The 15,616-nt window shown below is 38.1% G+C and overlaps 3 protein-coding genes and 1 long non-coding RNA gene across 10 annotated transcripts; 2 read left to right on the plus strand and 2 right to left on the minus strand.

Annotated features, from left to right (window-relative positions):
* The first annotated feature begins 31 nt into the window (after positions 1–31).
* On the plus strand, positions 32–8,454 carry LOC110851226 (zinc transporter 1). Of its 7 annotated transcripts, none has more exons than XM_035852578.1 (12): positions 32–421; positions 5,132–5,322; positions 5,393–5,517; positions 5,593–5,690; positions 5,762–5,949; positions 6,025–6,070; positions 6,131–6,256; positions 6,341–6,503; positions 6,599–6,701; positions 6,790–6,861; positions 7,006–7,059; positions 7,190–8,454. In XM_035852578.1, exons 1-12 carry the CDS (start codon positions 43–45, stop codon positions 7,241–7,243), a joined length of 1,599 nt encoding a protein of 532 aa, XP_035708471.1. In that variant the 5' UTR covers positions 32–42; the 3' UTR covers positions 7,244–8,454. The 7 variants fall into 7 exon arrangements, with proteins under 7 accessions (XP_035708471.1, XP_035708470.1, XP_035708473.1 ...); XM_035852579.1 differs by lacking the exon at positions 32–421 and adding exons at positions 2,734–3,338; positions 4,563–4,829 and having other exon boundaries at positions 7,006–8,454; XM_035852577.1 differs by having other exon boundaries at positions 7,006–8,454.
* On the minus strand, positions 1,699–2,465 carry LOC110851457. The gene is made up of 2 exons (XR_002548047.1): positions 2,384–2,465; positions 1,699–2,212 (listed from the first exon to the last, which is right to left on the minus strand). It is a non-coding gene; the product is annotated as an uncharacterized LOC110851457 (long non-coding RNA).
* Positions 8,455–8,637: 183 nt separating the features above from the next.
* On the minus strand, positions 8,638–13,485 carry LOC110851347 (flocculation protein FLO11). Its single transcript, XM_022099085.2, has 7 exons — positions 13,272–13,485; positions 12,958–13,005; positions 11,978–12,043; positions 11,835–11,890; positions 11,507–11,747; positions 11,199–11,343; positions 8,638–11,127 (listed from the first exon to the last, which is right to left on the minus strand). The coding sequence occupies exons 1-7, from the start codon at positions 13,368–13,370 to the stop codon at positions 9,191–9,193; spliced, it is 2,592 nt and encodes an 863-aa protein (XP_021954777.1). The 5' UTR covers positions 13,371–13,485; the 3' UTR covers positions 8,638–9,190.
* Positions 13,486–13,559: 74 nt separating this feature from the next.
* On the plus strand, positions 13,560–15,431 carry LOC110851024 (nuclear pore complex protein Nup50). Its single transcript, XM_022098649.2, has 4 exons — positions 13,560–14,354; positions 14,444–14,521; positions 14,593–14,877; positions 14,957–15,431. Exons 1-4 carry the CDS (start codon positions 13,681–13,683, stop codon positions 15,261–15,263), a joined length of 1,344 nt encoding a protein of 447 aa, XP_021954341.1. The 5' UTR covers positions 13,560–13,680; the 3' UTR covers positions 15,264–15,431.
* The last annotated feature ends 185 nt before the right edge of the window (positions 15,432–15,616 follow it).

Genomic DNA, 15,616 nt, shown 5'->3' on the forward strand with positions numbered 1-15,616 from the left:
ATACTATTAATTAAATATGTATTACATTTTGTATAGTGACAAATGACAAAGGTCGAAAATTCAAAAGCCATATCTGATTTTTTGGTAATTCAGGACGAAGTCGTGAGAGAGAGTGCCCCCTTTTGCATTTATGAAATAATCCAAAATCTAGGCAACGAGTTCATTTGCGAAAAACCGAAAAAGAAGACAAAATTTGACAGTCACTCATCAGCCGTCCACCTGAAGAGCCAGTCGCACTCGCAGGTCACTCCTCTCCTCTCCAGCAGCTGCCTTGCCTTCCTTCTCCACCATCACTTGTCATCGTTCGAAATCGCATTTATTTGCGAAATCACAATGATTTCTGCGGCTCGTAGCTTATCCACGAATATCATTGTTCAAGAAAATGAAATCGAGCCGACTGCATGTGAAGATAAGAAATCCGGTAAGGGAATTATTTTATTATTTATTTTTATGTTTTTTTCTTCTTCGCTCCCACCACCATCATCCTCATTCACATACATATTTAGTATTGATATTATTTGATATGCGTCTTATGAATAATTGAAACTTTTAAATTTATTTGGTTTCGATTTCAAAAAATTAATATGCGCATATTTTTCATACTATTTTTTTCTTCGTGTTTTCCATCATAGTTTAGGACAAGTAGACGAAATGAGTTTGTAAAGATTAGAGTCGTCTTCTTCTTCTGAGGAAGAGAAAAGCTTCAATTTCTTTCTCTTATTTTCTCCGGACCTGTTCGGCTGGCTGGCTCGATCATATTCATCCACAACTTTCACTTTATCCTCTCTCTTCTCGTCTGATCCACTTTCCCACCACCACCACCACAGCTTTCCACTACCCTAGCCTTTTATTTTCTCCTTCAGTCCCAGACCTGCTGGGTCCAGTGACTGTCCTGCTCGCCCTCGTCGTTGTCGTCGTTCCCTTGTCCTGACAAATTTAGTCCAAATAAATATTCCAACTCTCATCCATCTACATAAAGATTGTTGCATAATAAAACGAAGGCAGTCATGGATTATCTCCATTCATTCGTCCTCTTCATAACCATGTTCAAATCCTGATTGATTGTTATTGAGCTATCATCATCATCATTGCTAGTATACGAGCGTGATTAATTAGTAGTTTGATCGCTACTACTATTTCCTACAATTGAGTCCCCTGTGAAAATCAACTCAATGTACCTGAGTGACCAGGAGTTGGAACTGTCTCCACAGTCTCGCCTGATCTTGGCAGGTATGGAAAATCGTCGCTATTTATTTGTTACGTAGTAGTAGAAAATGTATAGTATAAAATATAGTATTTACGTATGTATATGCATATAGATACATGCATTTCTTTATGGAAAATGATGCATAATATTAGACAGAGAGCCTTCTGAATCAGAAGTTCTGATTGATGCCTTGCTGGCTGGGTTGATGATGTTACGTATTAATGAATCATTTAATAGCTGTTACGACGGTGATGATCTAGGCTTTCTAAGCTCGCAATTAAACACAGGAATGGTTTAGAGCTTTCAATCAGTTTTACGATATTTTTATGACTGGTCATATTATTTCTGACGAATATTACTCACGTAGAAGAGGAATTATTAGCAGAATAAGTCATAAGCTATAATAGGAAGACGTTTCGGTTGCTCGTAGTGTTGTATGAATGAATATCATGTAGTAATAAAAAGTGAATGTTGACTCTTCACACAACAACTACATGCATCCATGCTTCTGCTTACACGGGTTTATTGCAATATCCATGCTTTACATGCATCTTACACATATTTCCTTATGCACAACTTGGACAACGGCGTTTGCACATTGTATTCGTGTTACAAGCAAGCGGTGAATTCCCAATCTTTTACTTGTGCAAAACCAGGCTTCGTTATGATCGTCATATTTCTTGGGAACCAATTTTGCACACGAAATTTACTCAAACCACCATCATCATCATCATCGTAATACTTGTTCCCGAGCCATGCGAAACTGAAATTTATGAAGACGGTACTTCATTTTTGCTCTCAGTTCTTAAATTTTGCTGAGATTTGGTAGCCTGCGTATTCCACCACATGCCTTTCCTCATTGACGGACGGACTTCTTTCTACATAAGTAAATAGGGTTGCTTGCCTCGCTAATGAAATACTTTGGAGTTGTGCTTTAGGAAATTTTCCATCGTCCGGATAAAGTGCCAGCTTGTTCCGGGAATCATCATCTCCAGTAGTTGTTGGCTGATAAGGGAGGGAATTAAAAAGGTTAGAGTTACAAGTCGTAAAATGGACAGATTGAAGAGTCCGACATTCATCGAAATCCAAAATTCAAGTCTAAAGTTCGTAGTACGGAATTTTAATTACTCTCGTTCATTCTGCCGTCGATTTTGATTTCTTTCTCTGGAGACTTACTTAATTACCAGTGAACCACTGAACTGTAGACGGCTGCGACCACATTGATCCTTGTTGTATAATGGAAAATCATGCACCGACTGACAACCACATCGCAAAATTTATATAAAACCAGCATTGCCGAGAATACCTTTTTCATACCTCGTTCAGTAGACTCGTCGTTGAACGAGTACATACACATGTGATGGCACGGGGCAAATATTTGATACCAATTGTCATGCATAATGGGCATATGTCTGCTTATTGATTGGGACGAGTTTGCAGTAGTTCATAAAACTCAAGTGATTAGAGAGAAAGAGAGAAAATGGTTCGGCTGGGCTAGTCAGTCTCGTACAGCATATGCACATAAGCAGGAGTAATAATAATAATAATGTCATAACGTGTGTTAACTTTAATCAGCCTCGCTGGATTCAAATCTCTCACTGGAGATAAAACAAGCTGTGTGCTGATGAAGTTACAATTGGAAAGCTGACATTAACTCTCGACTTGAATTTTGATACCATCATCAGCCAGTCTCTGTCTCTCTGTCGCTGTTAATGTCTCCCACTGTTGTTAAATTTGTGCGAGTTATCCATATTCATCGATTAGTGATTAGTGTTCAGAGTTGTGTAATATTCTAGTGTTATCACCACATGTCCATTGTTATTTGTTGGACGTCCATCAACTAACGAGAAATTACAGCACCAATTACACATCATTCGTATGTCTTGGCACTGATGTCGTCAAGTGAATTCAGTGAATAGATGTCTTATTAAGCTTTGTACAGAAAACAACAGTAAATAAGAGTTGCATGAGCAGTCTTCTTTCTCCAACGTGACTCCTCAATGGCTTTGTCTTGGTAGCTGTGATAAGAGTTGTCAATGCAGTGCATGCATCACTGAACAGAGAGACCAACAGTAGCTGTTGGTCTGTATTATAAGATTTACATAAAATTAGTAACTGGAAACGAATTCAGGTTAGTTTTATTTACATTCGAGTTGATGATAGTTTTGTGTTTGGTTATTGTTTTGCAATTACAAAATTCCAAGTAAACAGCGACCAGGGCAGGTAACCTCAGCTCTATTAGGCGTATATGCATATGCGTAGTTTGGATTTTCAAAACATAATTGTCAATGACACCAAGATATTTTAGATGACGACTTTTGTGCATGCATGAATACTTAAATTCTGTATAACCCTCACTAATAGTAGGCATACATACATACGTAATAATAAGGTTTGGTCATCACGAAAGAATCCCAACAACATATTATTTTCTTATCATCACTCGCACACAAAGTTTCTAGGCCGCTTACGAAAATCAAATCATTCACCCAATGATATATATTTTATGGATTCTCAGACCTTATTTATTTCTGAGCTTATAAAACTACTGCCTGGCATAAAGACAAGAGAGGTTGTGTAATATATGTAGGAAAAGAGCATCACATCTCTCACCCACCATATTTCTTTCTGTATATCATCATGAATGCATTGCATTGGATGCATATGTATATGCATATGTTATAATACATAAGTATTTAAAACCCTTGGGAAAAGAAGTTGCAGCATTCAGCAGGAGGATAGAGATATGTGTATAAGTAGTTGTCAGTGTAGTGGAAGTAGTAGTATTTTCTCTGCAGTAGTAGTTCTCTCGTAATGGCAAAAATACTTACTACATCTGTAAGAAGACAATCGCAAGACGTTTCCCGTTGTGTTTTGTTAGTGGACTTCCTCATCTAATCCATTCCCTGCAACCCATTCTGCTCATGATAAAACACACATTGAACTCTTGTTTTAGAAAACCTCTTCCCAACCCTTTCGGTTGACTGAATCACCTCTCATCATCATTTCAATTATCACAACTGACTGCTACTCATTCACTATTAAGTACTCCGTGGTTGGTTGTGCCGTGTTTTTTATGTCCATCCAGCCTGGTAGAATAATTTGCTCTTGTCAGTCAAACGACGAGTTTAGGTTATGTATGCTATGAAGTTGGTTAGTATTACGAGTTATTGGAATTTGTTGGGATAAATATAACCTATAGGTTTTTGCACACTATAATTGCTCTTTTACTCAATCTAGTCAGTCACCCTTGTCCTTTCGATTCGATTCAACATTGTCGTAATAATAGCGGTGTGGACGAATTTAGAAAACTGCCTGAAAGTTCTAATTTATTATCTCTTTCTCTCTCATGTAGTGATGAACAGAGTTTGACATTAAACAATTTTTTTATCCGCGTCGCGTTCGCGTCGAGTGGTTGTGCCTTTTTGAAGTGCAAGAAGATTCGTGCAATTTAGGATAATGTTTAACAATAAGAAGGTTGAGGAGGGTTCCGTAATGATAAGGCCTTATCAGGCGCTGTCAAGAGAGGTTGATGCAGGAGAGTTGTCAAAGAATCGGACCTTTCTTGAGAGGAGACGGGTGCGGAAAGCGTCGTCGTCCTCGTCAGACGAACTTAATAAAGGTCAATGTTTATTTGTATTTTATGTTTTATTATCAATTATTTGCAATTTATAACCTCCCGCAGTTGGAATGTTTGCATTGGATGTTTGGAGCAAAATATTATAATTCTTTTGAGGCCATCACTGTGTATCACTTTTTCTTACAAGAAAGACAGGCACTTGATAAAATATATACTCGAGTTCTTATTAAGTTACGTGAAACATTGTGATGTCATTTATATGACTATGTCATATTGTACGTTCAAGTGGATAACTAATAAAAATCGACCTTTAAATTACAATAAACTCATTTTTGTTGTTGCAGGACACACGAAAGTCATGGGGACGTCTCAAGGGAACAGATCTAGGCTTATGGCCATGCTCCTGATGACTTTCGTTTTTTTCCTGGTCGAAATTGTTGTGGGCTATCTGACCAACTCGATGGCGCTTGTGGCCGACAGTTTTCACATGCTGAGTGATGTAGCAGCATTGGTTGTAGCGTTTGTCTCTGTGAAGGTAAGTTCAAAACAGAGAGTAGATTATGAGTTAGGATATGATGCTAATAATGTTTCTCCTATTATGTCAGATGTCCCCCAAGAAATGGTCAAAAAACACCTTTGGCTGGGCAAGAGCAGAAGTACTAGGAGCACTAGTCAACGCAGTGTTTTTGGTCGCTTTGTGTTTCTCCATTCTGGTTGAATCTATTAAACGGTAATTTTTATTCGTATCAAGATGAGTTTTTGCATAAATTGGGTGTAAATGCATGTGTACATTTGTTTATAATAGATTTATCCACAAGGAGGATATCGATCGGCCTGTATTGATCCTTGTGGTAGGCGTCCTTGGTTTGCTTGTGAATCTAGTCGGCCTTTGCATCTTCCGACGTAAGTGGGATTGGTCTGTTATCTTATTTTATTAAATAATTTAATTTAATTTAATCCGTGACCGTTTACAGACCATCACGGTGGAGGTGGACATTCGCATTCACATTCACACCATCATCACTCAATTAAACACCAGTCCAGATTATCTCGGATTGTGGCAACCGATGATAATGAAAACGACGAAAGGGTTACTTCACCAGAGGAAGCTCCATCACAACCGGATTCACCAAATGACCCCAAATCTGCAAGTGCTTCACAGGTTCGAGTCGTTTGAATATTTTATGATACATATTTAAAACATCATACAACTTTCAAGTTTAAAATATTTTAATAGATGAACATGAGAGGGGTCTTTCTTCACCTTATGGCTGATGCTCTAGGTTAGTGCTTTGTCGGCCATTGGTCTGAAAAGGAAATAAAGACCTATTCTATTGCTTTAGGTTCCGTGATCGTTGTCATCTCGGCCTTGATAATTTGGCTCACTGACTGGGAATTTAGAATGTATGTTGACCCCATGCTAAGTGTTGTGATGGTAGTTATAATCTTATCGTCCGTCTGGCCACTCTGTAAGTTTATATCTCTCATAATTAAATCAACATTTAAATAATGCATGAATGAAGCTATGATTGTTCTTAAATTTATCTTTATAGTGCAAGAGTCTGCGATGATCCTTCTTCAAACGGTCCCTACTCACATTCAGATAGATGATCTTCAAAGGAAATTGGTCCGTGAGGTTGAAGGGGTCATTGCAGTCCATGAGTTCCATATTTGGCAGCTTGCCGGTGATCGAATCATTGCTTCCGCTCATATTCAGTAATTTGATATAAATAATTAATAATTCAAAGTCCTACCTTATCGTATGTATACGCATGTATGCATAAGTTTAAAATAAATTGCAATAATTGTAGGTGTCGAAATCTAGCTGATTACATTAGGATTGCTGAGAAAGTCAAGGTTTTCTTTCATAACGAAGGAATCCATTCGACCACAATCCAACCAGAATTTGTTGAGGTAACTAAAACTAAAAATCATGTATTTCTTTGTAGTACTACTTTTAATCGTACAACTACCTATTATTTAATACATTTTTTAACTATAGCACTACCCCGATGCCCTCAACACCAATAACTCAGACTGCTTCTTGTCCTGCCCTCCTGACTTAACCACGGATGTAAGAACTTATATTTCCGTAGTAAATGTTTCAGTTTAAAAAGAGCAGTGTCAATGAACTCCAGGCGCATCAGATTTTGATGTGATGGTAACAATGATGGTGACAATGAAATATTATAACAAAACTCTTCCTTCTCATACACAGAATCCTCATGCCGGACCAGGATGTGCAGCCAACACCTGCTGTGGACCTCAACGGGTTGGTAATTCCGACGTGGTTGATAGTGAAGGAGATTTACTTATTGTTACCGGCAATAATTCGTGTTAACATTTAGGATAGTAGTTTTCTTAATTAATTTAAAACAAGGTCTTATCTTCATCACATACAGATCCTGGAGGACAAGAATTGGTTAACCAAAACCAATCATCAACGCATGCGTTAGGATCTAGAAAACGTGTTGCTTAAGATTAACTGAATTTTTTAATTCGCGTCGTCTCTCTTTTGTTTGCTTCCTTAAAATGACGCGTCTTCGTTTTTCATTATTATCATGCTGGATGTTTAATGATCTCACCTTGTAAGCACACTGCTTTGTCTACCCAGCCCAAAAATTACTAGTTACTTTTGCAGTCCAACCCAAATCAGTCATAGCAGTGGTCTTGTCTATTATGTTTTTGGTTGTATTATTGTTGTTTGATAATTTCGTGCATGTATTTATGGCTGATTGTTAATTCATATTTATTGAATTCGGCTATTAAAATAAACCCTGGATTAATTATAATGGTAAATTCGAAAGCTTTACTCTGGTAATTGGTTTCTATAATACTTGGTAATTTGGTATACAATTATTTACTATTGTTTGTTTTTCTACGCTATCTGCAGCTCATGGCATTGCAAAAAGTAGTTGGTGTTTTAATAGTTGAGTGTGGAGTTGTTATTGCTGACGTAATTTCACGAATTTTCTCCAGGGTGCCCATCGTCTTGAAGTGGCTTGGAAAATTTGTGAATGAATGTGAGTGAAATTTAGAGTGAGTGATGGATGTGGTTATTATTTCATAGTATTTCATAGCTTTGAACGAAAACGCTATAAATTATGAATTATCAGTAAAACGAACCTTTCGACTTTATCCAGAGCCAGATTGCTCGAAATTAAACATAAATGCTAACATGAACAACTCATATACAATAATGTGAGATAATGTTTGTCTTCGTATTAGATAGAGAACTAAGGAATAATTAAAGGCCGGTAGAAAGTATCGATAATAATATTTAAGTACCGAGTGACCAGTCCATATTCACTACTTGGCTGCTGCAAAAAAAACAGTCTCATAATCGTATTATTACATACCTTATGTCTTAAACTGCCTGTCTATGTATTGACATTGACACCACATAACATGCATGCATGGAGGGCAAATAAATAATTTGTAGAGAATACGAACCAGTAAAAATTATAATTCGTTATTGATAACAAGGCATGGAAAGTTTTGTATTTTTACATGACGGTGATGATATGATAACATTTTAGGCTTGTGATGTGTTAGAAATGTATAATTTAGAAATATCTGTACATCTTTGTCATGGTCTACAGTTAATATCTGTGACAATCCTGTATCGAAAAGAAAATCTAATAAAAAACAATGAATATCTGAGGAATGTTTTTTCATAATTATTTCGAAAGTGCGTCCTCTTTGTTAAAAAAGGAAACATCAAACAAGCATTCGGATTTGGACCAAGGATTTTAATCCCAAGGTAATCTCTAATCAAAGGGAAGCCTTCATTCATATTTTTATAGATTTAGATAGAAGATCAGAGCACTATGCGAGTAATTGCATCATGTTTTTTTTAATATTTCGAACATATTTTTTTATTTCTGAAAATTACGTTTCAATAAAATAAGTAATAAATTTGCGATACATTGCAATTTTTCATGACATAGGAAACTACACAAGTTATATTTTATAAGGACTGATTCACAAAGTAATTTTGTTTTTCTTAAACAACTATCACCCAACACAGATTGTTAAAGAGATTGTGCCTCTCTCTTCCTTCCTCCCTCCGTTTTACTCAAGTATTACATAAATTTGAATCGTGATATGAAACTGACTTGGAACCTAGCTCCAAAACTATTAAATACATTTACATGAGATCTCTAACTGCTTTTCACATAACATTTTTTAATTATGTATAATTTTGCGCTATATTTATATATAAAATATTCATCAAGTATACTATTTCTGTATATTCATTCTTCTATGTGACTTTGATAACAACAAGGTATGAGCACAATTAGAAACGCCAATTGTTGAGTAACAAATAAGCACGAAGACAATGATGGGATTAAGGATTATCATTATAATTAGTAACAATAGTAATAAGGATTCTTCTGTAATTAAGATCGCGATTCAGCCATTGGAGAATTTTTAAGTCCTTGTTGTTGTTGTTGGTCCATCACGTTGTCCTCCACGAGCAACATTTTTTCAACCATTTTTCCAACCAGCTCACTCCGACTCATTGTGTCTCCGTCGGCCCAACTGGGGGCGGGGGAGTTTCCGACGGAGAGAAGCGGTTCCGATTCGTCATCCTCATCCGAAAGTTGTCCTTTCATAGAACAAGAAGCGCTCATGTTGCCATCCTCAGAAGTCAAATAATCTGCTTCCCCATTTATACTTAAATTATCTGGTGGCATCATTGGACTGAACTCTGCATCTTCCTTCTCATTTTCATTGTCAAAATCTCGTTTCTCTTCTTCTTCATTGATTTCACATGTTGCAGTGGAGGGGGACGTTGGCGGTAGGGAGGTGGTGGGGTTTGGAGGAGTTTCTTCTTCACCTAATCCAGCAACATCAGGTATCTCACCTTCTGTATTTGTATCGTAATAGGCTTTGGCCCATGCGATAACTGAAGAAATTGACTGATTAATAGTGTCAACTTCCAAAGGGTCGATTACCGTATTTTGTGCTTGACCGCCTTGACCTTCCTCTTCTTCGGAGGGTTTAATAGGATTTGACATCACAGTAGCTGCAGCAGCAGTCATAGCAATCATTGTTTTTCGAACTACAATTGCATGTTCAGCTTTCGCTTTGGAGGATCGCTCGCGACGTTTCGCTTTTGGACGACTTAAAGGTGAAACGTTGTCGTTGACTTGCTGTTCTAAAGGGTCTAAAACTATGGCGGAAGCGTTATTTTGTTCTTGTAGTTGCTGGGGTTGCTCTTCTTCTTGCTCTTGGGAGATTGGAGCAGCGGAATTTACTTTACGTTTACTAGCAGATTTCCGAGATGTCTTCTGCCAGTGGTTCGTAGTCGCGGTGGTGGTAGTCGTCGTCGTAGTCTCTGTTGTCGTAGAAGTAGCTCTTGATGTTCTCACAACTTTGTACTGAGGATCTAGAGTAGTATCATGATTTGGAGAGGGGTTGTACGACAGGTCGTTGTTGTTTTTGATCACGAGTGGAGTTTGCTGATCAACTTTCTCCGTCTTTAATGTTGGACATACTGCTCCAACAGACTGGTGCGAAATCAATAGGGCATTTTCCTCATCTTCCTTGTTACCATGATTTCTTGTTTCTGTCACATTATGCAAAAGACAAAATTCACACGGTGTGTCAACGCAAATGTGGGCATCACTAGCTACGTTCAGAACGGGAAGGCGTCTTCGTGTATAAGTTCGTAACATCCTGGGTTTAAGTTTATTTTGCCATCTAATGGCCGATTGTTTCGGTTGTGGAGAAGATTGTGGGGTTGTTCTACTACTTCGAGTGACGGGGGTTGTTGGAGCTGAAACTGTTACAGTAGCTCGAGTTTTTGGCTCGTCAGAAGACCTCCGCATGTTCAGTCGAACTCGTGCAATCCGTACAGCTTTGCCTTGTCCGCCACCTCCATTGTACATTTTTGCTTTTGGACTAACAGCTTCAATCTGTTTTCTGGAAGATCCGAAATTTCTAAATTGGTTATTTTTGTTTGCACTAGTATATCTTTCGACATCGGAAGTAGAGTTTGAGCGTTTGACTTTGGAATTGCGAGTAGAGTTGGTCGTCGTCGTTGGCAATTGGAATAAACTATCGTGTCCTTCCTTCTCCTCGTCGTCTTCCTCATCTGCTCCTTCATCTTCAAGCTTAATTTCACCGTCAGGGGCCTTGGCTGGACTTTGCATGATGGAAGGAGGAGGCCTTGAAGTTCTAGTTTGGATTCTGACTCTTTGCGAAGTATTCGCAGCTTGAACACACTTTGGACAAATGGGCAATCGATGAGGGGTCGGAGCATTACTTGCCGTAACCCTGATACATTCAGCATGAAATTTGGTGGTGCATGTTTCACAGGAGAGGTCAAAATCTGTAAATTGAAGTCATCAGTTAAAGTCGGTTTCAGTTAAGACGGGAGCTAAGTATGTGTTTAATGCTTACCAGTTCCGTAGCAAACAAAACATGATGGAATTGGCATTGCAATAGGTGGAGGGCAGGAAGGAGTAGCTGATATGAAATTGGAGGAACTGGAAGAACTTGTAGCATCGTTGGAAACTGCTTCAAGACGTTTTGATCTTCTAATTGACTGAAATCAGACGCAATAACAGGAAATTGAGCATACACGCATACACGATATAATACAGATACTATTACTATATTACATATAGATGTATATTCAAACGCTATGCTACCAAATTAAGTCAAGACATAAATAGTTGTAGTTGTATAGATAGAGAAAAGCTTTTTACCAAGTCGTCAAATTTCAAAAATCCATTTGAGCTGTACTTGGGATTTGTGTTTGCTGTGCGTCGACGTCTCTCCACCTTCCCACTTTGCAATTTCTTCATCTGGAGTGCTTCTTGTGACATGAGACCAAGACCATCAAGAAAATCATCCTTTTTCACGAGAGTTGAGGGATGAACGGAATCTTCTTCTGTTTTCTTAGTTGGTGAGGATGACAATTTTCTCCCACCTTGTTGCGAAGGTTTCCTACAATTAAGGAGAAAGCATAAATCATCATGCATTATATAACAGTCCATTTCATATACTAACAAATTTTGAGAAATAAGATTTTACCCGAGACCAAGAGCCAATTGTTCTGGAGATATGCTCCCTAGTTTGATTTCATGTTTCTGTAATTGCATAAAAATATAAAAAATACCATTACTCTCATCATAATATCATGAATTAATCAAGCATTGTTATGATCTTAAATTTACCATATATCTATCCACCGAACGTATTTGTGAGTGTAGCCTGTCCAACTCTTGCTCGAGGGATAAGCCCTAGAATCATACAAACAAAATAGGGTTAAACTTGTTTAGTTTAGTCAATAGTTTTTTACAGACCTCCTTTCATTACTTTCATTGAAATTATAAAAGTAAAAAGTTTGTTCCTTTTGGCCACAACATAATTTATAATAGTAAACAATATAATTCAAGGGAGTAGGAGGCCTAGTACAATAGGTTTTTCTATTTTTCTTTTACAGCCGCCCTACCCACGGACCAAGGAGGCAAAAACGGTCTAAGATATAATTAATGTTTATTTAATTAAAAAAAAATTTTGTAAGGTGACGTCGTGAAATTCAATGCTACCATGCTGTCTCCAAACTTTCTCATCTCAGATCTTCACTGACAGTCGACAGTACTGTCAGGACACTCCCACGAACCACACCCATTGTCTCCAATTACCCCAAAAGTGTGATATTTCATCCCAGGGGCAGGTTATCTTAAATAAGTTAGGCACGTTAGCACGTACGGAAAGCGTAATTGTCTCTAGATAGCCAACCAGCGTTTTGCTAGCTAGCGACAACTAGGTTAGCTAGCTATATAGTTGGGGACAATTACGTTTTCCGCAAACCAAGTTGTACCTAACTTATTTAAGACAAGATATTTAAGATAACCTATCCCTGGGGTGAAATGTATGATTTTTGGGGAAATATGAGACTTGGGGTATTAGCGACAGGGGGTGTGGTCCGTGGGAATGCTTGGACGCTGAAGGAGACTGGTCTGAAGAAAAAAAACCTTGAGTAATGTTATCAACTAGGAAAAAAACTCGCGTCCTAGTTACTCCAACCCAAAATAGGACTTGTAAGTACCCAACTTAGGAAGAAAGTTTGTCATCCATAATTTAATTACACACAATTTAACAATAACCCAATTTCCATCATATGATTCGAACAATAAACAATTTTCCTCACCAGTTGAGATTGACCCTGAGGAAGTTGTGTGATTTGCTGGAGGATGATCTGTTGATAAAATGGTAAACATTAGCATCCATCCATATACAATATAGAAAATACACCGATATTATCCCAGTACCCAGAGCTTACTTTTAAAAAGTAAGCTCCGGATGCACATAGGCACATCAATTTAATCCACATTTAACAATTTAAGCCAATAATGGTAATAAGTTTATGACAAAACGTCCACCTAATATATCGTCTCATTCCGGAATGAGACGATATATTTTCCTCATAGAGAATATTATTTTGATAACAACAAAACTCAATACCTTGTATTGTTCGGTGAGGGAGATAAGGTTCTTCTGAAGACTGAGAATCCTAATTTCCGACTCCTTCGACACGGTCAATTTTTCCCTTCCGTTAAACATGATTGCAATTTTAATTTACTTTTACACTGTCGACTACTAGTTGAGGCTGTTGAGGACCTCGAATTGAGTTAAAATTGTGGGCAAATTCCCGACGGCGTGCGCCCTCTTTCACACGAAGGGAAACCTGAGGAGCCGCGGAACCAAGTTAACGAGAGAGAGCGAGGAATTCCCCGCATTCGTTTAATCTCCGTCATAGACACGAGTTGATCGCTCCATTTCTTGCACTTCCTATAATAATTTTAACAAACTTCTTAAAGTCGAGGTCAAGGGCACAGTGTCCGACAGGGTGGAAAGAGTGGTTCCTGCGAACATGGCGAAACGGAAGGCATCCTCTCCCCTCGAAGTGCTTAACGGGGATGATGATAAACACGGAAGCTCTTCCACTTCTTCACCCTCATCAGTTCGAAGTAGACCGTCGGAATCTTCTTCAGCATCCACTCCGAAGCGGTCCCTGGGGGGTAGTGGTGGTGGTGGTGGTGGTCTTGGCGGATCCAGCAGTTTTCTTCCATTCGGCACGCCAGAAATCAAGCCACAATTTACAAAATTAGATGTACAAGTTTCTGAAAAAATGACTAAAGTAAACGAATCTTTTTTGAACTCGTTGGCCGTAACGTTAAGTGACGAGCCGGACGCGGTCCTCTTCCCCGCGGTGGAATCATACGTGAGGCATGTTCACACCATATTGACGCCACATTTACCAAAATATATAACCGTGTTGGAGAAAGATAAAGGATTCGTTAGCATTGCAAGATTCCTGGACAGATTTAAAAGTTCTGTTGGACGAATGAGTGATAGTGGTAGTTGTGGGGGGGATGGAGCGAAGGAGGCTGTAGAAGTGTCACCGATTAAAAAGCTGGGAACTGTGAAGACGACCACCACTTCGTCGTCGTCGTCGTCCTCGGATGCTAATTCTAGTTCGAATATATTTGTCAATTTTAAATTTATTGGGCAGCCAGCTACTGTTCAGGCTATCGATGCTCCATTGTAAGTTATTATTCTTGTTGTTGTTTATTTCATTTGAATTAAATGAAATGACATTGTTTTAATTATTGATGATTTATTGTTTATTTTAGTAAAGCTGTGTTTGACGAACTCAAGAGTAGTAGTAGCGGTAGCATTTCTAAACCTATGGATAATCAGACTTCGAATTCGTAAGTATTCAACTTTATGTATGGATTGTGTCGTGTGATTTGACTAATCATCGATGAAATTTTACCTTCAGTATTTCCACATCGCCATCGAGCGGATTCAAATTTGCACCGACGTCCACATCTTCCTCCTCTCTTCCTTCGAGTTATCCAAAATTGAATGGAATCATTCCTGGAGCATTTGTACCGACGCCAGCAAAGCCCTCTACAAGCCCTATGGGAGGATTTACGTTTTCTGTACCTCCCCCACAACAACCTGCTGCAAATTCCACCACTTCAAAAGAAGACGAAGAGACTGAAGAGCCTCCGAAGAATGAATTTAAACAAGTCCGTGAGGATAACGCATTATACGAGGCTCGGTAAGTTTGTTATTAGATTAAATATTTTTGAGGTGTTCTTAATAAAAATACTTAATTTGAATGTTCTCATTATGTTCAGGTGCAAGGTGTTTGCAAAAATTGGAGGCTCATTTAAGGACAAAGGAGTGGGTCAACTATTCGTAGTTAAGAAACCTGAGAGTGAAAAGTATCAAGTCGTCGTGCGAGCCGAAAATACCTTGGGAACTATCTTGTTGAATATTCTTCTCCAGAAGGGCATCCCATTGTCGTCGAAAGGGAAGGACGTCATGACTTGTGATCCAGCAGGAGATGATGGTAAACCGGTGATGATTCTCATTCGGGTAAAAAATCCAGAGTCTGCCACCGAGCTTTTGTCTAAACTTCAAGGATTTTTAGCTGAATCTTAGGAATTACTGCCCCGTTTAACATATTTTAATTTAATATAAATTCGTTATCCTGCAGATTTCTAAACATAATTGTCATGTGTCGTTTACATGGTATTTACTGACAAACCCCCTGATTTATTAAATATGAAATAAATGTGTGATTTTCAAATAAATAAATATGTGTCCATACATATGTATTAGCTTTTAGCTTGAAAAAAAAACTACATCCTGCAGAAAATGATACTTTGTTTTTATTTTGCATTCACAACGCCAACCCATTGATGAATGATGTATTTTTGCTAGTTTTCTCCACATCGCATGCTTAAAGTTTATGCAAGAATTTAGGTGTAAAAAAGTCTCATGTTAAGAAGAAT

This window comes from Folsomia candida, unplaced genomic scaffold (assembly GCF_002217175.1).
Source record: "Folsomia candida strain VU population unplaced genomic scaffold, ASM221717v1 Fcan01_Sc006, whole genome shotgun sequence".
Classification (NCBI taxonomy): domain Eukaryota; kingdom Metazoa; phylum Arthropoda; class Collembola; order Entomobryomorpha; family Isotomidae; genus Folsomia; species Folsomia candida.

Excerpts from the sequence above, each read along its gene's own strand:
- LOC110851226 (XM_035852577.1), top strand. The coding sequence starts at position 43 with ATGACAAAGGTCGAAAATTCAAAAGCCATATCTGATTTTTTGGTAATT. Across the intron at positions 422-5,131 it reads ATGTGAAGATAAGAAATCCG|GACACACGAAAGTCATGGGG; the intron begins GTAAGGGAATTA and ends TTGTTGTTGCAG. Across the intron at positions 5,950-6,024 it reads AATCTGCAAGTGCTTCACAG|ATGAACATGAGAGGGGTCTT; the intron begins GTTCGAGTCGTT and ends ATATTTTAATAG.
- LOC110851347 (XM_022099085.2), bottom strand. The coding sequence starts at position 13,370 with ATGTTTAACGGAAGGGAAAAATTGACCGTGTCGAAGGAGTCGGAAATT. Across the intron at positions 12,044-12,957 it reads CTCAGGGTCAATCTCAACTG|GGCTTATCCCTCGAGCAAGA; the intron begins GTGAGGAAAATT and ends GTATGATTCTAG. Across the intron at positions 11,128-11,198 it reads TTTTGTTTGCTACGGAACTG|ATTTTGACCTCTCCTGTGAA; the intron begins GTAAGCATTAAA and ends TTCAATTTACAG.
- LOC110851024 (XM_022098649.2), top strand. The coding sequence starts at position 13,681 with ATGGCGAAACGGAAGGCATCCTCTCCCCTCGAAGTGCTTAACGGGGAT. Across the intron at positions 14,522-14,592 it reads GATAATCAGACTTCGAATTC|TATTTCCACATCGCCATCGA; the intron begins GTAAGTATTCAA and ends TTTTACCTTCAG. Across the intron at positions 14,878-14,956 it reads AACGCATTATACGAGGCTCG|GTGCAAGGTGTTTGCAAAAA; the intron begins GTAAGTTTGTTA and ends CATTATGTTCAG.